The sequence below is a fragment of the Felis catus genome, chromosome A2 (genome assembly GCF_018350175.1).
Source record: "Felis catus isolate Fca126 chromosome A2, F.catus_Fca126_mat1.0, whole genome shotgun sequence".
NCBI classification, from domain to species: domain Eukaryota; kingdom Metazoa; phylum Chordata; class Mammalia; order Carnivora; family Felidae; genus Felis; species Felis catus.
The window spans coordinates 5,170,829-5,197,344 of NC_058369.1; the positions used below are offsets into that span (position 1 = coordinate 5,170,829).

A 26,516-nucleotide genomic window follows, 5' to 3' on the forward strand; every position below is an offset into this window, starting at 1 on the left:
TGCCTTTTCTCACCCCCAAGGCAGCTCTCCACACCATTTTCCTTTCAGGTTCTCTTGCTCAAATTGTGCAGATTTTCGTGTTAATCGTCAGATCAATTTCCTAGGTGTTCAAATGGGTTGATGCTGAACTAGCTGTGTTTCAGGGACAAGACAGGCTCAGGGTCCCTATACTACTCCACCATCTGAACTCCACTCTTGAGAGAGAGAATCCCAAGCAGACTCCACACCCAGAAAGAGCCCAAGGTGGGGCTTGATCTCACAAATGTGAGATCATGACCAGAGCTGAAATTAAATGACGACACTTAGCTGACTGAGCCAACAAGGCACCCCTAGAGATCCACATGAAAGAGAGCATACGCACAATGCTGGCAAGCTGCTGTTGGTTCTTCTCCATGTGAACTGCTTTTTCATGGCTGGTTGGACTTCCTCACATATGGCAGCTAAATTCCAAGAATGTGCATCTCGAGAGACTACAGAAGGGGTGCGAAGTATCTTTATGACATAATGCCACCACACTCAGAGTCCCAGCATGCTCAGATTCAGGAGAAGGGAATGTAGACAGCACCGCTTGCTGGAAGGAGTACAAGTTCACATAGAATGAAGGCCATATGGCATGGAAGATGCTGTTTCCGCCATCTTTGAAAATACAATCTGCTACACAAGATGAAGCAAATTAGTGACTCCAACTCTTTCTGTGTCCAGATGTAGATGAATGTTCTCAACGCCCCCAACCATGTGGTGCCAACTCAGTCTGCAAAAACTTGCAGGGGAGATACAAGTGCAGCTGCTTGCCTGGTTTCTCTTCTCCCACTGGAAATGACTGGACCTCGGGAAAGCCGGGTCATTTCTCATGCACAGGTAATGCTCTCAGGCATGGGTCTTGGGTGGACAGCGACCACTAGGGGGCAGTGTCTCTCACCTGAGCCACACAGTCTTTGGTCTGCTCACTCTCCTCCACTGCTCCTCAGACATCGATGAATGCCTCTCCGATGGGGTCTGCCCAGAGCATGCTGAGTGTATCAACTCCTTGGGAAGCTACAGTTGCAGCTGCCAGGTTGGATTCATCTCTCACAACTCAATCTGCGAAGGTATAGAGGACCTGCTTTTCTTTATGTAGCTACTCAATTAATTAACAACCACCTCACTTGATGATCCTGTGAGGTTAGAGACTATATTCTTCATTTTGGGGGTGAGAAAATTTAGGCTCAGACCATTGAAGTAACTTCCCCCCAAATACACAGCTATTAAGTAGAAGAGCCAGGATTGGAACTCCACTCAAGGGTCTACTCTGAGTGCAGCAGTGGGTCAGAGAATAGTTGAGAGCAGTGGCGGGGGGGGGGGTGCTGTGTCCCATGAGCAATAACTTTCAAGGGGATGCTGGAAACTCCTGGAAACAATTTTGATGGTCACAACTGGTGGTGGCGATGGGCTCCTCTTGTCTAGTGAGGAGAGGCCACAGATGCTGCTAAACACCTTACAATGCACAGAACAGCTTCCCTACAACCAAAAATAATCTGGCCCCAGATGTCTTTAGTTCCGAGACAGAGAAACTGTGTGATAGGGTGAGCTCAGACTCAAACTTCAGAATTTTTTCTAAATTGTATTTGATTCAAGACCTCAGGGTTACCCTCAACCCCTACCCCATGCCTTACCTACTAAATCAGTCATCATAGCTTGGGGAATTTACCTGCTAAACATGTCTTGAATCTCTCCATTCTTTCTCATGCTTGGTTCGGGCTTCATCATTAGTTTAGCAGCGTCCTCCCTGGGCCTGTCCTTCCTCCCTTCTTGTCCCCTCAAATCCATCCTCCCAAACTGCAGCCAGAATTTGCTCACAAGAAGCAAGGGCTCCATCTCCCTGCATCTGGTTGAGAACTATTGTTCTCCATGCTCGTTTGTAGGGAAGGTGACACCATCAAGCAAGGCATGGAGTGATCCAGCCCTTATCACATCCCCTGGGTTTGGAGTCAGAGATATTTGAGGTCCTCTCTGATTTTTCTGATACATTTGTAGCAGTAGCTATTGCTGAAAAACAGATCACCCTGAAAGTCAGTGGCTAGAGACAAGCACCATATATGTGGTTTGTGTTCTGTGCATTGGAAGTTTAGGTTGGGCTCTGCTGGTCACTTGCTTGCGTCTGTACTGGGCTTGTTCGTGTGTCTGTGGTCAGCTGTGAGTCAGCTTGCTCATCTCGGCTGGGCTGCCTCATGTGTCGGGGGCTCCTATGGGATGATCCATCTCTCTTCCACCTTGTCTCTCATTCTTCATTAGGTGAGTCTAGGGCTTGTTCATGTGGCAGAAGCAAGGGGCTTAAAGAATGAGCAGAAGCAAGTAAGTCTCTAGAAATCTAAGACTTGGAACTGGCACGACATCATTTCTGCTGTGTTCTTTTGGCCAGTGAAAGTCATAGGCCAGATTCAAGCTGGATTCGAGGTGTGGGGAAACAAGCTCCCATTATAGAGGAGGAGTGGCAAAGTCACACTGCACCGCACCATCTGCATCCCATGGTGTGGGTGCAGGGAGGAGTAAAGGAGCACAGCCATTCTATGTTCATCTGTCTTGGAGCTATTCACCACCCTCCACTTACATATTTTGGGTCAGAATTTATTCTCGTGGCCAAGCCTAAGTGTAAGGGAGATGAGGAGTAAGGGGAGAACATGCACAATGAGTCTCTGTTTGCAGTCTCCTATTCTCATTTCTTCATCTGCTTTGTCTTGGGTTTTCATTTCCACTGACCAGACGTGGATGAATGTGCCGACCCCGCAACTTGCCCGGAGCACGCAACTTGTCACAACAGTCCTGGAAGCTACTCTTGTGTCTGCAACCTAGGATTTGAGTCCAGCAGTGGAAACATGAGCTTGCAGGGCCCAGGAGACACATGTGAAGGTCGGTGGGAAGGGTTTGTTGGGGAACCAGGTCCAAGTCTGCATGCAAAGACAGCATTGGTGGGTGATGGGTCAGGATGAGTGGGGGCTGAGCTGAAGGACCTCATCTGCTAAGCTGATGCCAAAAATTGCTCATCCATTCACTCATGCACTCATTCAACAAATACTTCCTGAGCACCTACTATATGCCAGGCACTCTTCTAGAGCTGGTGGATACAGCACCAAATCACATAGGCAAAACGATTTGTTCTCCTGGAACTCATCATCTAGGGTTAAGGGAGATAGGTAGCAAAGTAAACACATGGCCATATGTGTGCCAGGAGTGGCTGAAAGAAATAAAGATAAATAAGGCAGGAAAGGTGCATAGGCACCACTGGGAGTTGGGGGTCAACTTTAGTAGAGTGAGTGGTAAGGAAAGGCCACACTGAAAAGTTGATACTTGAGAAAAGATGTGAAGGATATGAGGGAGTGAGATATTGGGTATCTGGGGAAGGGTGTTCCAGGAGGAGGGAACCGCAGATACAAAGGGCTGGAGGCAGGATCCCAGCCAAGGTGCTAAGCTCTTCCGGACATGTACTCATTGTCTGCCCAACAACCTGATGGTATTAGTGGTGTTTTATGCCCATTTCATAGATGAGGAACCTGAGCCTCCATCGTGGTGAAACAACTCTTCCACGGTCAAACAGCTAGGAAGTAGGGGAGTCAGGATCTGAACTGGCCATCATTGACTTGAGTTCAAATTTCCAGATTCTGACTCAAGGCCACCTGGGAAACTGTCATCTAAGAAGTCCAGAACCAGACTGAACCTGATTTTAAATCCTGGTGTGCCTTTCACAGGCTGTGTGACTCTGCACAATTGTGATGCCTCAGTTTCCTCATCAGAAAAATAGAAGCAATGTTAGTGTGCACTTCACAGGGCTGCCGTGAGCATTCCTCGAGCAGGTGCATGTAAGGGATGTTCCTCAGTGTCTGTCACAAAAATCTCAACATATTAGCAGTTAATTGTTTATTTTAGCTAACAAGTACTTACCTCATACTTGTTATTCTCCAGATTCTTCTTTGAGTCCTTCATAGATGACACCTTATTCAATGCTCCAAACAACCCTACGGGGGAAGTAGTATTATTATCCCTGTCTGACAGATGAGGGCACTGAGACACACAGAGGTGAACTATCTTGCCCAGTGCATTGTCAGCTCAGGGCCACCAGAACAAAACACTGCAGACAGGGTGGTTTCAACATTGAGATCTATTTCCCTCCATTGAGGAGGCTGGAAGTCTGAGACCACAGCTGGGGTCTGGAGAGGGCTGTCCTCCTTGCTTCCAGATGACTGCCTTCATTCTGGGGTCATGGACAGTGAGTTCTGATTTCTCTCCCTCTTTTTATGGGTACTAATCCCATATTTTTAAAAGTTTATTTAGTTGTTTTTGAGAGAAAGAGAGAGAGAGAGCTCACAGTAGGAGCAGAGGGGGAGAGAGAGAGGAAGAGAGTGGGATATATATATATATATATATATATATATATATATATATATATAGAGAGAGAGAGAGAGAGAGAGAGAGAGAGAGAGAGAGAGAGAGAGAGAATATCCCAAGCAGGCTCCGCACTGACTATACAGAGCCAGATGCAGGGCTCGAACTCACCAGCTGTGAGATCATGACCTGAACAGAAACCAAGAGTTGTATGCTCAATTGACTGAGCCACCCAGATGCTCCAGGCCACGAATCCCATCTTGAGACCTCATCAACCTAACCATCTTATGAACGCCTTTTGTCCAGATACCGTCTCACCATGTGGGGGATGTAATGTATCAATCTGGGGGCACATATTTCAGTCCACAGCACCCAGTAACACAGTCTACAGGGACAGAGCCAAGCTTTGAGCCCAGGCTGTCCATGCTTTGCACCCTTCCACTTGGATGCCTCTCAGTCATTATTATTATTACTGATAACATAGTATTTCTTTTTTTTTTTTCAACGTTTATTTATTTTTGGGGCAGAGAGAGACAGAGCATGAACGGGGGAGGAGCAGAGAGAGAGGGAGACACAGAATCGGAAACAACTCCAGGCTCCGAGCCATCAGCCCAGAGCCTGACGCGGGGCTCAAACTCACGGACCGCGAGATCGTGACCTGGCTGAAGTCAGACGCTTAACCGACTGTGCCACCCAGGCGCCCCAACATAGTATTTCTTAGGGGGAGGAATTGAGATTTATCAAGGAACGGGGGCCAGGGAGTTCAAGGCTGAGGGAGCAAACAGTGAGCCTTCCTGGACCTACAGGTAATCAGTGAATCTGGATCAGGACTTACTAAGGGATTAGCAAGGAAAGATGAGGTAGGTGAGCTTAGGTGGGTCCAAACTCTCAGAGTCTCATGTGTTCTAAAGAGGAGTTTGGATTTTATCCCGAAGTGTGGAGAGCCTCATCAAAAGATTTGTGTGGGTCACATCCTGGCTCTTTGCACTTCCTTTCAGCAGTGTTTAAGAGGGTGTGAGCAGAGCCAGGGAGACCCGCTGGCTTCAGTCAGGATGGGGCTGTGCACTGCCATGGCCTCAGCATCCTTTATCCATTTGACTCAGCCTAGTTTTCTGCTTAGATGTGGACGAATGTGCCAGGAACTCAACTCTTTGTGGCCTCAACTCAGTGTGTACCAACACCCCGGGGGAATACCACTGCTCCTGCCTGCCTGGGTTCTTTTCACCTGTTGATTGGACCCCTGAGAAACCAGAGGATTTCAGATGTACAGGTAATGCTCCCAGCCATGCTGAGGACTTTTAATGGATGTCAACGTACCCTGAAGAGAGTGGCTTACAAACAACCCTTTCTGCTTGCTCATGATCCTGTGGGTTGACTGCATGGTTTTTGAAGGTGGGTGTGGGCACTAAGGCGGCACGAGGTCTAAAATGGCCTCACTTATATGGCTTGTACTTGATGCTTGGCTCTGGGTGGGAGCTCAGATAGGCCCTTCAGTTTTCCTCATGGACCTGTCCACACCAAAATTTTGGATGGTTACTACTGCACTTGCAATCGAGGCTTTCTGGCCAACAATGGACCGATGCAGTTCAGGAACCCAGGAGTGACATGAAAAGTTGAGTACGCACCCCTCAAAACCCTCCGCCATTTTGTAGGATAATCAGGTGGAAGCTGGCTGGGCAGTGGATGTAGGTACTTTTTTTTGTCCCAAACGCTATTTTCTCTCCCTCTCCTTCCCTGCCCTCTTTTCATTCTTTTTCCATAGTGACAATGATTCCTGTTCACTCAAAATTCTAACTATTTGGAGCTGACATTAAGATGAAAATAGAAGTGAAAATCAATATCCAGAGATAAACCACTGATTTCATTTTGGGAAATCTTTTGGTTGTCTCTCCATGAAGGAAACAAGAACTTTTAACATTCGCTGAGCACCAGGCCCCCAATGAAGGGATTTATGTGCATTTTTACATTAAATTGAGTGTAGGCATCCTGATGATCTCCACTGTACAGATGAGGACACTGAGGCTTGGAGTGCTGGGATGACCTGTTCACGGCTGTGTGGTTGGACTGGCCTCCAAACCCAGTCTTTCCAACTCTCACAGCAGTTTCTGAACCAAGTCAACTCTTTGCCACACTCTAGTCGTGCGGTGTTGGGGAAACATATTTACCCTCTCTAGGCCTCAATGTTTCCATCTGCAGAATGAGCCTATACGAGTACCGACCTCCAAAGATAATTGAGAAAATTAAGTGCAATGAAGTACGTAGTGTGCTAGGCACATGGATGCTCCCCCCAGAGCTACTACTTACTTAAGTAATGTAAATTGAAATAATCCCCAGAATGAGTGACATTCTTTGTCTGTATTTCTGTGTGTTTATATCCCAATTCTCCCCTTGACAGTCAAGATCTGATTGTACCTCTGCCTAAGACCAGGGATCATTGAACTTCTTAATGCAAAGGGCCAAATAGTAAATATTTTGGAGGTTGCAAGCTGTGTGATCTCTGTCAGGACCACTCCATACTCCAGTTGTAGTGCGAAAGCAGCCAAAGATGATACACAAATGATTGGATGTGTTTGTTCCAATAAAACTTTATTTATACCAACACGTGGTGGGCTGGATTTGGCCCATGAGCTCTAGTTCACTGTGTTCTGAATAAGGTTATTCATTTCTATTGTCATGGCATCCAGGGAGCCACTAATTTGCTTCATCTTGTGTAGCAGATTGTATTTCCAGAGATGGTGGAAACAACATCTTCCATGCTATATACCCTTCATTTTATGAATTTGTACTCCTTCCAGCAAGCAGTGGTACCTATGTTCCCTTCTCTAGAATCTGAGCCTGCTGGGACTCTGGGAGTGGTACTAGGTCATAAAGATACCATGCACCCCCTCCCTGTTCTCTTGAGATGCTCATTCTTGGCGCTTAGCTGCCATATGTGAGGAAGCCCAACCAGCCATGAAAAAGAAGCTGACCTGGAGAAGAACCAAGACCTCCAGCCCACAGCCCTGGTGGAGCAGCCAGCCCACGGCCAGCAGCAGATGCCAGCCTTGTGCGTATGCTGCCTTTAAAGTGGATCCTCTAGCCCCCACTTAAGCCAACTCAGCTGAGACTGCACGGAACACAGACCAGCCATACTCACTGAACTCAACTCAAATGGCAGCTACATTTATGAACAAAATAAATGACTGTCATTGATTTTGACACATTCACTTTTGATGTCTAAGTTTGATGTAGTGAAGTATCTCCCCAGGACTAGATAATGAAGAATTACTTGCAAAGGAGTTGAGGGACCCATAAAATTGAGTTGTCGTGGTAGCATGGGGAGGCCCAGCTCAAGTCTCCTCCAGCCCTGGTCACGTCGCCTAAACACTTGCTATGTCCTTGTCATGCAAACACAACCTCAACGCACGTCTCTTACAGCTCCTCCCAGAAAACTGTACTTCTAGACAGAAATCTGGAGCTGCTCCTGGACATCAAGATCAGGTCACAGGAATGTTCACCCCACGTTTGTTTGAGGGAGTAAAACATTAGAAACAACTGATAACTGGTGATGAAAACTGTAGTTGACATAAAGAATAAAGTAATGTGCTCCTTCATTCAACAAATATCTATCGAATACTCACAATGTCTTAGGCACCAAACCGGAGACAAAGGCATAAAGGGGATGAAATCCTTGCTGTAGTATCCACTATTCTCTAGATGGGGAATGTTGATTTCAACCCAAAATGAAAAACCTGGGTCTATCAGGATTACTGTAGCTTGCCAAATGACCCATGAGCTGTAACTCAAAGATAAAGAAGGATTTGAGGGCTCCCTGGATACCATAACAATAGAAATGAATAACCTTATTCAGCACCCAGTGAACTGGAGCTCATGGGCCAAATCCAGCCCACCACGTGTTGGTATAAATAAAGTTTTATTGGAACAAACACATTCATTCATTTGTGTATCATCTTTGGCTGCGTTCGCACTACAACTGGAGTATGGAGTGGTCATGACAGAGATCACACAGCTTGCAACCTCCAAAATATTTACTATTTGGAGTCGTTTCTGCTTCCATACAAATTTTAGAATAGTTTGTTCTAGCTCTGGAAGAATACTCATGTTATTTTGACAGGGATTGCATTGCATGTGTAGATTGCTTTGGATAGCATCAACATTTTAATAATATCTGTTCTTCCTATCCTTGGGCATGGAATGCTTTTCCGTTTCTTTGTGTCTTCTTCATTTTCTTTCATATGCTGTCTATACTCTTCAACGTACAGATCTTTTAGCTATTTGGTTACGTTTATTCCTAGGTATCTTATGATTTTTGGTGCAATTGCAAATGGGATTGATTCATCGATTTCTCTTTCTTCTGCTTCATTATTGGTGTATTGAAATGCTAATGATTTCTGTATGCTGATCTCATCTTTTGTGAATTTGCTGAGTTCCTGTATCAGCTCTAGCAGTTTTTTGGTGGTGCCTTTTGGGTTTTCCACATAGAGTATCATGTCATGTGTGAAGAATGAAAGTTTGACTTCCTACTTGCCAATTCGTATGCTTTTGATTTCTTTGTACTGTCTGATTGCTGAGGCTAGGATTTCCAGTGCTATGTTTAACAACAATGGTGAGAGTGGACATCCCTCTCCTGACCTTAGGCAGAAAGCTCTCAGTTTTTCCCCATTGAAAATGAGGGAAATGAGCCGTGGGTCATTTGTATATAGCCTTTATGGTGTTGAGGTATGTTCCTTCTATCCTGACTTTCTGGAGGGTTTTTATCAAAAAAGGATGCTGTATTTTCTCAAATGCTTTGTCTGCATCTGTTGAGAAGATCATGTGGCTCTTATCCTTTCTTTTATTAACGTGATGTATCAAGTTGAATGATTTTCAGATATTGAACCAGCCCTGCAGCCCAGGGTAAATCCTACTTTATCGCAGTATATAATTCTTTTAATGTATTATTGGATTTGATCTGCCAGTATCTTGTTGAGAATGTTTACATCCATGTTCATCAGGGGAACTGGTCTGTAATTCTCTTTTTCAGTAGGTCTTTACCTGGTTTGGGAATCAAGGAAATGCCAGTCTCCTAGAATGAGTTTGGAAGTTTTCTTCCATTTCTATTTTTTTGAATAGCTTCAAAAGAATAGATTTGACTCTTCTTTAAATGTTTGATAGAATTCTCCTGGGAAGCCATCTGGCCCTGGAACCTTGTTTATTGGGGGAGTTTTGATTACTGATTCAGTTTCTTTACTGACTATGGGTCTGTTCAAATTTTCTGTTTCCTCCTGTTTCAGTTTTGGTAGTTTATATGTTTCTAGGAATGTATCCATTTCTTCTAGGTTGCCCAATTTGTTGGCACACACTATCTCATAATATTCTCTTATTATGGTTTGTATTTCTGCGGTGTTGGTTGTGGTCTCTCTTCTTTCCTTTGCGATTTTATTTATTTGGGTCCTTTCCTTTTTCTTTTTGATGAGTCTGGCTAGGGTTTTATCAGTTTTGTTAACTGTTTCAAAAAACCAGCTCCTAGTTTCATTAATCTGTTCTACTGGCTTTTTCAATTTCAATATAATTGATTTCTGCTCTAATCTTTATTATTTTCCTTCTTCTGCTGGTTTGGGGCTTTATTTACTGTTCTTTTTCTAGCCCCCTTAGGTGTGAGATTAGGTTGTGTATTTGAGACCTTTCTTTCTTCTTTAGGAAGGCCTGGATTGCTATATACTTCTGTCTTATGACCACCTTTACTGCACCCCAGACATTTTAGACTGTTGTGTTTTCATTTGCATTGGTTTCCGTATACTTTTTAATTTCTTTTTTAATTTCTTTGTTAACCCATTCATTCTTTAATAGGATGTTCTTTAACCTCCAAGTATTTGTAGTTTTTCCACATTTTTTTCTTATGGTTGATTTCAGGTTTCATAGCATTGTGGTCTGAAACTACACATGGTATGATCTCGATCTCTTCATACTTGTAGATGGCTGATTTGTGATCCATTCTGGAGAATGTACCATGTACACTTGAGAAGAATGTATATTCTACCTTTAGGATAAAATGTTCTAAATACGTCTGTTAAGTCCATCTGGTCCAGCGTGTCATTCAAAGCCATTGTTTCCTTGCTAATTTTCTGCTTAGATGATGTGTCCATTGCCATAAATGGGGTGTTAAAGTCCCCTACTATTATGGTATTATTATCAATGAGTTTCTTTATATGTGTGATTAATTGATTTACGTGTCTGGCTGCTGTCAAGTTGGGGGCATAAATATTCACAATTGTTAGATCTTATTGGTGGATAGACCCCTTCATTATGATATAATGCCCTTCTTCATCTCTTGTTACAGTCTTTATTTTAAAATCTAGTTTGTATGATGTAAGTATGGCTACTCCAGCTTTCTTTTGACATCTATCAGCTTGATAGATGGTTACCCATCCGCTCACTTTCAATCTGCACGTGCTCTTGGGTCTAAAATAAATCTCTTGTAGGCAGCATATAGGTGGATGTTGTTTTTCTTATCCATTCTGATACTGTCTTTTCATTGGAGCATTTAGACCATTACGTTCAGAGGGATTATTGAAAGATATGAATTTAGTGCCATTGTGTTGCCTACGGTTGGTGTTTCGGGTGATACTCTCTTTCTAGTCTTTGTTGCTTTTGGTCTTTTTGTTTTGTTTTTTCTCCCCTCAAAGGGTACCTCTTAAAATTTCTTGCAGGGCTGGCTCAGTGGTCACAAACTCCTTTAGTTTATGGTTGTCTGGGAAAGTCTTTATCTCTCCTTCTATTATGAATGACAGCCTTGCTGGATAAAGAATTCTTAGCTGCATATTTTTCCCACATTGAATATATCCTGCCACTGCTTTCTGGCCTGCCAAATTGTTGTGAACAGATCTGCTGTGAACCTCATCTGTCTTCCCTTGTAGGTTAAGGACTTTTGTACTCTTGCTAGTTCCATGATTCTTTCCTTGTCTGTGTATTTTGTGAATTTGACTGTGACATGACTTAGTGATGGTTGGGTTTTGTTGAATCTAATGGGAGTTCTCTGTGCTTCTTGGACTTTGATGTCTGTGTCCTTCCCCAGATTAGGGAAGTTTTAAGCTATAATTTGCTCACATAAACCTTCTGCCCCTTTTTCCTCTTTCTTCATCTTCTGGGACTCCTTGTTACAAATGTTATTCCTCTTTAGTAAGTTGCTGAGTTTTCTAAGTCTTGAATTGCAATCTTTTCCCTTTGTTTCCCTTTCTTTTTTTCTTTCATTATTCTTATTTTTAAAATTTACATCCAAGTTAGTAGCATATAGTGCCACAATGATTTCAGGACTAGATTCCTTAATGCCCCTCACACTGAGTCTATCCTCCCTCCTACAACCCCTCCAGTAACCCACTGTTTATTCTCCATATTTAAGAGTCTCTTATGTTTTGTCTCCCTCTCTGTTTTTATATTATTTTTGCTTCCCTTCCCTTATGTTCATCTGTTTTATATCTTAAAGTCCTCATATGAATGAAGTCATATGATATTTGTGTTTCTCTGACTAATTTCGCTTAGCATAATACCCTCTAGTTCCATCCACATAGTTGCAAATGGCAAGATTTCATTCTTTTTGATTGTCGAGAAATACTCCATTGTGTGTGTGTGTGTGTGTGTGTATATGTGTGTGTGTGTGTGTATGTGTGTGTGTGTGTGTGTGTGTGTGTGTGTGTGTGTGTATATATATATATATATATATATATATATATATATATATATATATATATACCACATCTTCTTTATCCATTCATCCATTGATGGACATTTAGGCTCTTTCCACTCTTTGGCTATTATTGATAGCGCTGCTATCAACATTGGGGTGAATGTGCCCCTACGAAACAGCATACCTGTATCCCTTGGATAAATACCTAGTAGTGCAATTTCTGGGCCATACGGTAGTTCTATTTTTAATTGTTTTCCAGAGTGGCTGCACCAGTTTGCATTCCCACCAGCAGTTCAAAAGAGATCCTCTCTTTCTGCATCCTTGCCAACATCTGTTGTTGCCAGAGTTGTTAATGTTAGCCATTCTGGCAGGTGTGAGGTGGTATCTCATTGTGGTTTTGATTTGTATTTCCCTGATGATGAGTGATGTTGAGCATGTTTTCATGTGTCGGTTGGCCATCTGGATGTGTTCTCTGGAGAAGTGTCTATTCATGTCTTTTGCCCATTTCTTCACTGGATTATTTGTTTCTTGGGGTGTTGAGTTTGATAAGTTCTCTATAGATTTTGGATACTAACCCTTTATCTGATATGTCATTTGCAAATATCTTCTCCCATTCCGTCGGTTGCCTTTTAGTTTTGCTGATTGTTTCCTTCACTGCACAGAAGTTTTTTTATTTTGATGAGGTCCCAATAGCTCATTTTTGCTTTTGTTTCCCTTGCCTCCAGAGATGTGTTGAGTAAGAAATTGCTGTGGTCGAGTTCAAAGAGGTTTTTGCCTGCTTTCTCCTCGAGGTTTTTTTCTCCTCGAGGATTTTGATGGCTTCTTGTCTTACATTTAGGTCTTTCATCCATTTTGAGTTTATTTTTGTGCATGGTGTAAAAAAGTGGTCCAGGTTCATTCTTCTGCATGTCGCTGTCCAGTTTTCCCAGCACCACTTACTGAAGAGACTGTCTTTATTCCATTGGATATTCTTTCCTGCTTTGTCAAAGGTTAGTTAGCCATACGTTTGTGGGTCCATTTTTGGGTTCTCTATTCTGTTCCATTGATCTGAGTGTCTGTTTTTGTGCCAGTACCATACTGTGTTGATGATTAAAGCTTTGTGATACAGCTTGAAGTCCAGGAATGTGATGCCTCCTGCTTTGGTTTTCTTTTTCAGGATTGCTTTGGCTATTTGGGGTCCTTTCTGGTTCCATACAAATTTGAGGATTGTTTTTCCTAGCTCTGTGAAGAATGCTCGTGTTATTTTGATAAGGATTGCATTGAATACATAGGTTGCTTTGGGTAGTAATGATTTTTAACAATATTTGTTCTTCCAATCCAGGAGCATGGAATATTTTTGCATTTTTTTCTGTCTTCTTTAATTGCTTTCATAAATTTTCTATAGTTCAGTGTATATATTTTTCACCTCTTGGTTAGATTTATTCCTAGATATTTTATGGGTTTGGGTGCAATCGTAAATGGAATCGATTCCTTGATTTCTCTTTGTGTTGCCTCATTGTTGGTAAATAGGAATGCCACCGATTTCTGTGCATCGGTTTTATGTCCTGCAACTTTGCTGAATTCATGGATCAGATCTAGGAGTTTTTTTGGTGGAATTTTTGGGTTTTCCATATAGAGTATCATATCATATGCGAAGAGTGAAAGTTTCACCTCCTCCTGGCTGATTTGGATGCCTTTTATTTCTTCGTGTTGTCTGATTACTGAGGCTAAGACTTCCAATACTATGTTGAATAACAGTGGCGAGAGTGGACATCCCTGTCTTTTTCCTGACCTTAGGGGGTAAGCTCTCAGTTTTTCACCATTAAGGATACTAGCATTGGGTCTTTTGTATATGGCTTTTATGATCTGGAGCTATGGTCCTTCTATCCCTACTTTCTTGAGGGTTCTTATCAAGAAAGCATGCTGTATTTTGTCAAATGCTTTTCTCTGCATCTATTGAGAGGATCATATGGCTCTTGTTCTTTCTTTTATCGATGTGATGAATCCCATTGATTGTTTTGTGGATATTGAGCAAGCCCTGCATCCCAGGTATGAATTCCACTTGGTCGTGGTGAATAAATTTTTTAATGTGTTGTTGGATCCGGTTGGCTAATATCTTGTTGAGGATTTTTGCATCCATGTTCACCAGGAAAATTAGTCAATAGTTCTCCTTTTTTGTGGAGTCTTTGTCTGGTTTTGGAATCAAGGTAATGCTGGCTTCATAGAAAGAGTTTCGAAATTTTCCTTTCATTTCTATTTTTAGGAATAGCTTCAAGAGAATAGGTGTTAACTCTTCCTTAAATGTTTGGTAGAATTACCCCGGAAAGCCATCTGACCCTGGACTCTTGTTTTGGGGGGAGATTTTTGTATTACTAATTTGATTTCTTTGCTGGTTATGGGTCTGTTCAAATTTTCTATTTCTTCCTGTTTCAGTTTTGGTAATTTATATGTTTCTAGTAATTTGTCCATGTCTTCCAGCTTACCCATTTTATTGGCATATAATTGCTCATAATATTCTCTTATTATTGCTTGCATTTCTGCTGCATTGGTTGTGATCTGTCTTTTTTCCTTCTTGATTTTATTTATTTGGGTCCTTTTTCTTTTTGATCAAAGTGGCTAGTGGTTTGTCAATTTTGTTAATTCTTTCAAAGAACTAGTTTCTGGTTTCATTGATCTGTTCTACCGTTTTTTATTTTTTTGTTTTGGCTCCAATAGCATTGTTTTCTGCTCTAACCTTTATTATTTCCCATTTACTACTGTGTTTTGGTGTTATTTGTTGTTGTTTTTCCAGCTCTTTAAGGTGTAAGTTTAGGTTGTATGCCTGAGACCCTTCTTCCCTCTTTAGAAAGGCCTGGATTGCTATATACTTTCCTCCTATGACCGCCTTTGCTGCATCCCAGAGGTTTGGGGCTGTGGTGTTATCATTTTCATTGGCTTCCATGTACTTTTAATTTCCTCTTTAACTTCTTGGTTAGCCCATTCGTTCTTTAGTAGGATGTTCTTTAGCCTCCAAATATTTGTTACCTTTCCAAATTTTCTTGTGGTTGATTTCAAGTTTCATAGCGTTGTGGTCTGAAAATATGCATGGTATCATGCGGATCATTTTGTACTTGTTGAGGGCTGATTTGTGTCCCAGTATGTGATCTGTTCTAGAGAACATTCCATGTGCACTGGAGAAGAATGTATATTCTGCTTCTTTAGGATGAATGTTCCGAATATACCTGTTACGTCCATTTGGTCCAGTGTGTCATTCAAAGTCATTGTTTTCTTGTTGGTTTTCTGATTAGACGATCTGTCCATTGTTGTCAGTGGGGTGTTGAGTTTCCCTACTATTATGGTATTATTCTCAATGAGTTTCTTTATGTTTGAGTTTAATTGATTTATATATTTGGGTGTTTCACATTTGGAACATAAATGTTTCCAATTGTTATGTATTCTTGGTGGGTAGAACCCTTAATTATGATGTAATGCCCTTCTTCATCTCTTGTTACAGCCTTTATTTTAAAATCTAAATTCTCTGATATATGTATGGCTACTCTGGCTTTCTTTTGGCGACCATTAGCATGATAGATGGCTCTCCATCCCTTTACTTTCAATCTGAAGGTGTCTTTAGGTCTAAAGTGGGTCTCTTGTAAATAGCATATCTATATGGATCTTGTTTTTTTATCCATTCTGTTACCCATTGTCTTTTGATTGGAGCATTTAGTCCATTGACATTTAGAGTGATTCCTGAAAGATATGAATTTATTGCCATTATGTTTCTTGTAGAGGTGGAGTGTTTGGTGGCGTTCTGGTCCTTTCTACTCATTGTTGCTTTTGGTTCTATTTATTCATTCATTCATTCATTCATTCATTCATTCATATTATTTTTTCTACCTTTTGTCCTCTCAGAGAGTCCCCCTTCAAATTTCGTGCAGGGCTAGTTTAGTGATCATGAACTCCTTTAATTTTTGTTTGTCTGGGAAACTTTTTCCCTCTCCTTCTATTTGAATGCCAGCCTTCCTGGATAAAGAATTCTTGGCTGCATATTTCTCTGATTCAGCACACTGAATATATCCTGCCACTCCCTTCTGGCCTGCCAAGTTTCTGTGGATAGGTCTACTGCAAACCTGATCTGTCTTCCCTTGTAGGTTAAGGACGTTTTGTCCCTTGCTGCTTTCATGATTCCTTCCTTGCCTGAGTGTTTTGTGAATTTGACTATGATATACCTTGTTGATGGTTGGTTTTTGTTGAATCTAATTGGAGTCCTCTGTGCTTCCTGAATTTTGATGTCTGTGTCTTTCCCAGGTTAGGAAAGTTTTCTTCTATGATTTGTTCACATAAACTCTTCTACCCAAGTTTCTCTCTCTTCATCTTCTGGGACCCCTATGATTCTGATGTTGTTCCTTTTTAGTGAGTCACTGATTTCTCTAATTCTTAAATTGTACCCTTTTGCCTTAGTCTCTCTCTTTTTTTCTGCTTCATTTTTCTCCATAAGTTTCTCCTCTATATTGCTGGTTTGCTGCTCTGCTTCATCCATCCTTGCTGCCGTGGCACGCAATGGAGATTGCAGCTCAGTTATAGCATTTTTAAATTATTCCTGACTAGATTTACTTCTTTTATCTCCACAGAAAGGAATTCTAATCTATTTTCGACTCCAGCTAGTATTATTATCGTGATTCTAAATTCTTGTTCTGACATCTTGCTTGTATCTGCGTTGGTTAAGTCCCTGGCTGTCATTTGTTCCTGCTCTTTCTGTTGGTGAAATTCCTTCATTGTCATTTTGAAGATAGAAAGAAATTAATGAGGTAAACAAAATTTATAATTAAAAAAATTAACTTAAAACAAATTAAAAACAACACACACGCATACATAAAAATCAAATAAATGATGTAAGATCTAGGTGTGTTTTGGTCTGGGTATTGAAAGGGGCTTGATAGATTAGAGAGAAAAAGGAAAAAGAAAGGGAAACGTTTGAAATTTGAGAAAATGAAAACAATGACATAGAATAAAATGAAATGATAAAAGTAAAATAGAATTTGAAAAATTTATACAAAACTAACAAATTAAACTAGACAAATTTAAAGAAAAATATTTTTAATAAAATTGAAAATAAAAAGAAATGTTTTCTCTTCCTATATTCAAGAAAAAGACAAAAAGAAAAGAAAATTGAATAGATGGACCAGCAAACAGACTGTAATACGATTGAAATTACATCGTTTTCCCCTAGAAGTCAAGCTATGAAGCACTTTATAGTTTGTAAACTAAGCAGGTGGAGAGACTTGTGGTTCCTAAAGAGTGAGGTTGACCCAGTTGGGTGGGGCTTGGTGTAATGGCCTGTTCTCCACTAGGTGGCGCTGCTTAGCTACTGGTGTGGATTGTTGTGGCGCTTGTAGGTGTGTATGCGCATGCACAGCAGGGGTGAAAATGGCATCACCCAGGTACCCAGTCTCTAGTATCAGAACTCTTTTCTCCCCAGTCAGCAATCGTGCACCCTTCCTTTGTCTCTGGCTTCCATCTGCTCCTTGCTTTTACACTGTCTGTGACCAAGCCATCAGGCTGCAGGTGGCACCTCGCTCCTGAGTTTTACCTCAGATGCAGCTGTTTTTTCCTGACCCCTTACTTCTGATGGACTGTGGCCTTGTCCTGCTCAGACTTTGTGTGGGAGGAACTCATTGAGCACTGGCCGGGTGCTGGCCACACCCAGGAACGTTCTCGGGACCATGCTGCTGCTGATGCCCAGAGACTCTGACTGGGTGCCAACCTGCCCCAGAAAATGTTCACGTGATCGTGTAGCAGCAGCCGTTCAGGGATTATGGAAAATCACAGCACACATCTGGCACCAGGCTTTACCCTTAACGACCTTGTTCTAGCACCAGGAGTGTGGTTGTTCTCTGCGGTCTGCTGGGGTGGCCACACGGACTCTACCAAATATTCTCCCAGCAGGGGAACCACCTCTCCTTGTGTGGCATGGGGACTTCACTCTGCTCCTGAGGATTTGCCCATCCCACCAGAGTACCCAGGTATTGAGCTGCAGAGTTTCACACCATGCCCCTGTTGTTTATAGAGTCTCAGTGAGATGTAAACCCTCTCCTTTCTCCTTTCTGCCTTTTTTGTTCAGTCCCTGCAGCTGTTTCCCCTTTTCCAGTTTCTCTCCAGTTATTTCTTTGGGGGGGGTGGTTCTTTTCCCATACTATCCACGCATCTCTGTCCTCTCTCTGCAAGCAAAAATGGCGCCCTACCCTCCAAGGCTTCTCTCTCCCCCAGTTTACCCCTCCGAGCCATGTACCTGTTGAGTTGTGTGGCCCAGGTTGTGCAGATTGTTGTGTTAATCCTCAAGTAAGATTTCTAGGTGTGCAGGATGGTTTAGTGATGATCTGGCTGTATTTCATGGACGTGAGACACAAAAAATTCCATGCTGTTCCACCATCTTGGATCCTCCTCTGATTCCCTCTTTTTTGTGCTTAATGAATTTCCATAATTTTTTCTTCTGTATCCTTGATTCACTGTTCTGCTTCATCCATCCTCACCATCATAGCATCCATTTGAAATTGCATCTCAGTTATAGCATTTTTCATTTTGAACTGACTAGATATTATTTTATCTCTGCAGAAAGCGATTCTCTGGGGTCTTCTATGCTTTCTTCAACCCTAGCTAAATCATGGTTTTAAATTCTAACTCAGATTTCTTACTTATGTCTGTGTTGATTAAATCCCTGTGTGTCCTTTCTTCTATCTTTTGGGGTGAATATGTCCATCTTGTCATTTTGGAGGAAGAAAGAAAGTACTAAAATAAAGAATAAAAATTTTCAAATTAAAAACAAAAGAAAAAATCAAATAAAGGAAGCTAGATTCTAAGTGAGTTTTGATCAGCTTGTTGAGAGAATCTTGATAGAAAAGGAAAAAACAGTTAAATTTTTGTTTAAATTTAAATAATAAAATAGAATAAAGTAGAATAGAATAGAATAAAAAAAATTGCTCTTTCTGTATTCAAGAAAGACAATGTAAAGAATGATAAAAGAAAATAACATAAAGTAAAACAGAAGCAGGCACAAAAACAGATAAAAAAGGAAACAAAATGAAACCCAAGTGAAGCTAGATCCGGTTTCCCTTAGAACTGAAACTTTGAAGCACACCGTACTGTGTAGAGTAAGTGGGTGGAAAGGATTTGTACTGGCCTTCTAGGGGATATGCCTGGAGGGCGCAGGTGGGTAATGGTTCATGTAACAGTTCCATTTTTCACTTGGTGGCCCTGCCTGGCTCACTGGACTGAATCAGTGTGAGTGTGCTAGAGGTGAAAATGGCTTCACCCTGCTCTCTTGTCTCTGGCGTGGGAATTTTGCACCATCACAGATGTGTGATCAAGCACAACTTCCTTTGTCTCAGGCCTCTGTCCACTCCCCACCTCTACCCTGTACATGCCCAAGCTGTCTGCCTGCCAGGTGGCACCTCCCTCCTTATCTCCAATGGGTCTGTTTTTCAAAACCCCACAACTGAGAGACCCCAGGTCTTGGACCTGTGCTGATTTTATGGGGGAGGGTCTTGCAGAGCAATGGCCAGGTATCAGCTTGTCCCAGAAAATGTTCGCATGATAGTGAAGTGACAGAGGCTCAGGGTTTATGGTAAATCACAACACACAACTGGCGCCAGGTTTTGCTGCAATCAGCTGTTATCTTTGGCCCAATATCAGTAAACATGGCAGCTCTCTGGGACCCGCTGGGACGTTTGCCCATGGGAGGGTGATTGCCACTATGATACGCACTCCAACCAGGGAAACTGGTTCTCCCCATATGGCACACGTCCCTCAGACCATGATGCCTTCTCAAAGGGATTGACTTTGCTTCCTCCCTGGAGCACCACCAGGCACTGAGCACTGAAACATCTGGAAGTACTGCAACCCTCTGCCTTTTTCCCATCAATGGTTTTGAGGAACAGATTTCTTATCCAGTCCACTGTGAGTGGTTTCATTCTTTCTCACATTCTCTCCAGCTACTTTCAGGGGGAGTACTTTGTTGCATGACTCTAATGTGCGAAACTCCCCTTTTCTCTTTCTTTCTCTATCCTCTGTCTATAAAATCATCTCCCTACCCTCCACACAACCTTGGCTTTTCTCACCCCCAAGGCAGCTCTCCACACCATTTTCCTTTCAGGTTCTCTTGCTCAAATTGTGCAGATTTTCGTGTTAATCGTCAGATCAATTTCCTAGGCGTTCAAATGGGTTGATGCTGAACTAGCTGTGTTTCAGGGACAAGACAGGCTCAGGGTCCCTATACTACTCCACCATCTGAACTCCACTCTTGAGAGAGAATCCCAAGCAGACTCCACACCCAGAAAGAGGCCAAGGTGGGGCTTGATCTCACAAATGTGAGATCATGACCAGAGCTGAAATCAAATGACGACACTTAACTGACTGAGCCAACAAGGCACCCCTAGAGATCCACATGAAAGAGAGCATACGCACAATGCTGGCAAGCTGCTGTTGGCCATGGCCTGATTGCTGCACCAGGGATTCAGCCTGGAGGTGTTGGTTCTTCTCCATGTGAACTGCTTTTTCATGGCTGGTTGGACTTCCTCACATATGGCAGCTAAATTCCAAGAATGTGCATCTCGAGAGACTACAGAAGGGGTGCGAAGTATCTTTATGACATAATGCCACCACTCTCAGAGTCCCAGCATGCTCAGATTCAGGAGAAGGGAATGTAGACAGCACCGCTTGCTGGAAGGAGTACAAGTTCACATAGAATGAAGGCCATATGGCATGGAAGATGCTGTTTCCGCCATCTTTGAAAATACAATCTGCTACACAAGATGAAGCAAATTAGTGACTCCAACTCTTTCTGTGTCCAGATGTAGATGAATGTTCTCAACGCCCCCAACCATGTGGTGCCAACTCAGTCTGCAAAAACTTGCAGGGGAGATACAAGTGCAGCTGCTTGCCTGGTTTCTCTTCTCCCACTGGAAATGACTGGACCTCGGGAAAGCCGGGTCATTTCTCATGCACAGGTAATGCTCTCAGGCATGGGTCTTGGGTGGACAGCGACCACTAGGGGGCAGTGTCTCTCACCTGAGCCACACAGTCTTTGGTCTGCTCACTCTCCTCCACTGCTCCTCAGACATCGATGAATGCCTCTCCGATGGGGTCTGCCCAGAGCATGCTGAGTGTATCAACTCCTTGGGAAGCTACAGTTGCAGCTGCCAGGTTGGATTCATCTCTCACAACTCGATCTGTGAAGGTATAGAGGACCTGCTTTTCTTTATGTAGCTACTCAATTAATTAACAACCACCTCACTTGATGATCCTGTGAGGTTAGAGACAATATTCTTCATTTTGGGGGTGAGAAAATTTAGGCTCAGACCATTGAAGTAACTTCCCCCAAAAGACACAGCTATTAAGTAGAAGAGCCAGGATTGGAACTCCACTCAAGGGTCTACACTGCGTGCAGCAGTGGGTCAGACAATAGTTGAGAGCAATGGCAGGGTGGGGGGTGCTGTGTCCCATGAGCAATAACTTTCAAGGGGGATCCTGGAAATGCCTGGAAACATTTTTGATGGTCACAACTGGTGGTGGCGATGGGCTCCTCTTGTCTAGTGAGGAGAGGTCACAGATGCTGCTAAACACCTTACAATGCACAGAACAGCTTCCCTACATCCAAAAATACTCTGGCCCCAGATGTCTTTAGTTCTGAGACAGAGAAACTGCGTGATAGGGTGAGCTCAGACTCAAACTTCAGAATTTTTTCTAAATTGTATTTGATTCTAGACCTCCGGGTTACCCTCAACCCCTACCCCATGCCTTCCATACTAAGTCAGTCATCATAGCTTGGGGAATTTACCTGCTAAACATGTCTTGAATCTCTCCATTCTTCCTCATGCTTGGTTCGGGCTTCATCATTAGTTTAGCAGCGTCCTCACTGGGCTTGTCCTTCCTCCCTTCTTGTCCCCTCGAATCCATCCTCCCAAACTGCAGCCAGAATTTGCTCACAAGAAGCAAGGGCTCCATCTCCCTGCATCTGGTTCAGAACTATTGTTCTCCATGCTCGTTTGTAGGGAAGGTGACACCATCAAGCAAGGCATGGAGTGATCCAGCCCTTATCACATCCCCTGGGCTTGGAGTCAGAGATATTTGAGATCATCTCTGATTTTTCTGATACATTTATAGCAGTAGCTGTTGCTGAAAAACAGATTACCCTGAAAGTCAGTGGCTAGAGACAAGCACCATATACGTGGTTTGTGTTCTGTGCATTGGAAGTTTAGGTTGGGCTCTGCTGGCCACTTGCTTGCGTCTGTACTGGGCTTGTTCGTGTGTCTGTGGTCAGCTGTGAGTCAGCTTGCTCATCTCGGCTGGGCTGCCTCACATGTCGGGGGCTCCTGTGGGTGATCCATCTCTCTTCCACCTTGTCTCTCATTCTTCATTAGGTGAGTTAGGGCTTATTCATGTGGCAGAAGCAAGGGGCTTAAAGAATGAGCAGAAGCAAATAAGTCTCTAGAAATCTAAGACTTGGAACTGGCACGACATCATTTCTGCTGTGTTCTTTTGGCCAGTGAAAGTCACAGGCCAGATTCAAGCTGGATTCGAGGTGTGGGGAAACAAGCTCCCATCATAGAGGAGGAGTGGCAAAGTCACACTGCACCGCACCATCTGCATCCCATGGTGTGGGTGCAGGGAGGAGTAAAGGAGCACAGCCATTCTATGTTCATCTGTTTTGGAGCTATTCACCACCCTCCACTTATATATTTTGGGTCAGAATTTATTCTCGTGGCCAAGTCTAAGTGTAAGGGAGATGAGGAGTAAGGGGAGAACATGCACAATGAGTATCTGTTTGCAGTCTCCTATTCTCATTTCTTCATCTGCTTTGTCTTGGGTTTTCATTTCCACTGACCAGACGTGGATGAATGTGCTGACCCTGCAACTTGCCCGGAGCACGCAACTTGTCACAACAGTCCTGGAAGCTACTCTTGTGTCTGCAACCTAGGATTTGAATCCAGCAGTGGAAACATGAGCTTCCAGGACCCAGGAGAGACATGTGAAGGTCGGTGGGAAGGGTTTGTTGGGGAACCAGGTCCAAGTCTGCATGCAAAGACAGCATTGGTGGGTGATGGGTCAGGATGAGTGGGGGCTGAGCTGAAGGACCTCATCTGCTAAGCTGATGCCAAAAATTGCTCATCCATTCACTCATGCACTCATTCAACAAATACTTCCTGAGCACCTACTATATGCCAGGCACTCTTCTAGAGCTGGTGGATACAGCACCAAATCACATAGGCAAAACGATTTGTTCTCCTAGAACTCATCATCTAGGGTTAAGGGAGATAGATAGCAAAATAAATTCATGGCCATATGTGTGCCAGGAGTATCTGAAAGAAATAAAGATAAATAAGGCAGGAAAGGTGCACAGGCAGCGCTGGGAGTAGGGGTCAACTTTTAGTAGAGTGAGTGGTAAAGAAAGGCCACAGTGAAAAGTTGATACTTGAGAAAAGATGTGAAGGATATGAGGGAGTGAGATATTGGGTATCTGGGGAAGGGTGTTCCAGGAGGAGGGAACCACAGATACAAAGGTCTGGAGGCAGGATCCCAGCCAAGGTGCTAAGCTCTTCCGGACATGTACGCATTTTCTGCCCAACAGCCTGATGGTATTAGTGGTGTTTTATGCCCATTTCATAGATGAGGAACCTGAGCCTCCATCGTGGTAAAAGAACTCTTCCACGGCCAAACAGCTAGGAAGTAGGGGAGTCAGGATCTGAACTGGCCATCATTGACTTGAGTCCAAATTTCCAGATTCTGACTCAAGACCACCTGGGAAGCTGTCATCTAAGAAGTCCAGAACCAGACTGAACCTGATTTTAAATCCTGGTGTGCCTTTCATAGGCTGTGTGACTCTGCACAATTGTGATGCCTCAGTTTCCTCATCAGAAAAATGGAAGCAATGTTAGTGTGCACCTCACAGGGCTGCCGTGAGCATTCCTTGAGCAGGTGCATGTAAGGGATGTTCCTCAGTGTCTGTCACAATAATGTCAACATATTTGCAGTTAATTGTTTATTTTAGCTAACAAGTACTTACCTCATACTTGTTATTCTCCAGACTTCGCTCTGAGTCCTTCCCAGATGACACCTTATTCAATGCTCAAACAACCCTATGGGGGAAGTAGTATTATTATCCCTGTCTGACAGATGAGGGCACTGAGACACACAGAGGTGAACTATCTTGCCCAGTGCATTGTCAGCTCAGGGCCACCAGAACAAAACACTGCAGACAGGGTGGTTTCAACATTGAGATCTATTTTCCCTCCATTTTGGAGGCTGGAAGTCTGAGACCCCAGCTGGGTTCTGGAGAGGGTTGTCCTCCTTGCTTCCATATGACTGCCTTCATTCTGGGGTCATGGACAGTGAGTTCTGATTTCTCTCCCTCTTTTTATGGGTACTAATCCCATCTTTTTTAAAGTTTATTTAGTTGTTTTTGAGAGAAAGAGAGAGAGAGATCACAGTAGGAGCAGAGGGGGAGAGAGAGAGGAAGAGAGCGGGGAGAGAGAGAGAGAGAGAGAGAGAGAGAGAGAGAGAGAGAGAGAGAATCCCAAGCAGGCTCCGCACTGACTATACAGAGCCAGATGCAGGGTTCGAACTCACCAGCTGTGAGATCATGACCTGAACAGAAACCTAGAGTTGTATGCTTAATTGACTGAGCCACCCAGGTGCTCCAGGGCACTAATCCCATCTTAAGACCTCATCAACCTAATCATCTTGTGAATGCCTTTTGTCCAGATACCATCTCACCGAGTTTTGAGGATGTAATGTATCAACCTGGGGCACGTATTTCAGTCCACAGCACCCAGTAACACACAGTCTATAGGGACAGAGCCAAGCTTTGAGTCCAGGCTGTCCATGCTTTGCATCCCTCCTCTTGGATGCCTCTCAGTCAATTACTGATAACATAGTATTTCTTAGGGGGAGGAATTGAGATTTATCAAGGAACGGGGGCCAGGGAGTTCAAGGCTAGGGAACTAACAGTGAGCCTTCCTGGACCTACAGGTAATCAGTGAATCTGGATCAGGACTTACTAAGGGATTAGCAAGGAAAGATGAGTTAGGTGAGCTTAGGTGGGTCCAAACTCTCAGAGTCCTAAAGAGGAGTTTGGATTTTATCCCGAAGTGTGGAGAGCCTCATCAAAAGATTTGTGTGGGTCACATCCTGGCTCTTTGCACTTCCTTTCAGCAGTGTTTAAGAGGGTGCGAGCAGAGCCAGGGAGACCTGCTGGCTTCAGTCAGGATGGGGCTGTGCACTGCCATGGCCTCAGCATCCTTTATCCATTTGACTCAGCCTAGTTTTCTGCTTAGATGTGGACGAATGTGCCAGGAACTCAACTTTTTGTGGCCTCAGCTCAGTGTGTACCAACACCCCGGGGGAATACCATTGCTCCTGCCTGCCTGAGTTCTTTTTCACCTTTCTGCTTGTTCATGACTCTGTGGGTTGACTGCATGGTTTGGGGGGGGGGTGCGCAATAGGATGGCTGGGAGGTCCAAAATGGCCTCACTTACATGGCTGGTAGTGGGTGCTGGTCTCTGGGTGGGAGCTCAGCTGGGCCCCTCGGTTTCCCTCATGGGCCCTTCCTCATGGTTGCTTGGGCTTCCTGGGGACATGGCAGCTGGTTTCCAGGAAGGGAAGCTGCAAGAGGAAGAAAGCAGAACCTGTGGGTTCTTGTAAGGCCTGGGCTTAGAAGTGCCAGAATGTTCCTTCTGTTGTATTCTCCTGGTCACAGTCATGGGGCCAGCCGACAGGCAAAGGAAGGGGAAATCGACTCCCCAAATCTCTGGGCAAGCAACAAGTACACGCAGGAAATGAAAGAATTGGTGGGGGTCATCTTTGGAGGATCTAACATACTGCAGAGCACGTTTTATATTCTTCAACCTCCTGGGGAAACGCACACTTCTTGTCATTACACATGTTGTATTTCTTTTCACCTTGATGTTCACCAGCTACTGACATTCTTGTAGGCAGAACAATAGTGAGGCAAATTTGAAAGGGACCTTAGAGGTAGATTAATACAGCACTGTGGGTTCTTCGGAATCTCTTCAGAGCCCCTGTTTCGGTCAGATTATCATCTCTCTTATTTGTCTTACCTCCTAAATAGGTTTCACTTTGCAGGAAGTGAAAGCTTTCTTCAGCCAAAAAGTTGTGAAAATCATATGCCTAGTCCAGTTCCATTTGCAAAATATAAATTCCATTTATGCTGTTTTTAAGAAGCATTCGTTCATTCCTTTAAAGTTAATTTATTTTAGAGAAAGAGGGAGAGAGAGAGAGAGAGAGAGAGAAAGCATGAGTCGGGGAAGGGCAGAGAGGGAGAGAGAGAATCCCAAGCAGGCTCTGCACTGTCAGCGTAGCGCCCCATGTGGGGCTCTAACTCACAAACTGTGAGATCATGACCTGACCTGAAATCAAGAGTTGGATGCTTATCCAACTGAGCCACCCAGACGCCCCACTGTTTGTGTCGTTTCTGACAAGAGTTCACCTACCTGATGCTTAAGTGCGTCTACAAGTGGAAGCCCGC

General features: G+C 43.4%; 1 protein-coding gene across 6 annotated transcripts in view; it reads left to right on the forward strand.

Annotated features, from left to right (window-relative positions):
- ADGRE1 (adhesion G protein-coupled receptor E1) overlaps positions 1-26,516 on the forward strand; it is an 87,864-nt gene that overhangs the window by 35,899 nt on the left and 25,449 nt on the right. For 2 of the 6 annotated variants that reach the window (XM_045044833.1, XM_045044838.1), the window contains 7 exons: positions 703-858; positions 969-1,088; positions 2,740-2,886; positions 5,477-5,626; positions 20,824-20,979; positions 21,090-21,209; positions 22,860-23,006. The exons of 1 other annotated variant lie outside the window; for it this stretch is intronic. In XM_045044833.1, the coding sequence (XP_044900768.1) occupies positions 703-858; positions 969-1,088; positions 2,740-2,886; positions 5,477-5,626; positions 20,824-20,979; positions 21,090-21,209; positions 22,860-23,006 (996 nt within the window). The remainder of the gene's footprint in view (positions 1-702; positions 859-968; positions 1,089-2,739; positions 2,887-5,476; positions 5,627-20,823; positions 20,980-21,089; positions 21,210-22,859; positions 23,007-26,516) is intronic. 3 more of the 6 variants (XM_045044834.1, XM_045044835.1, XM_045044837.1) reach the window with 3 other exon arrangements.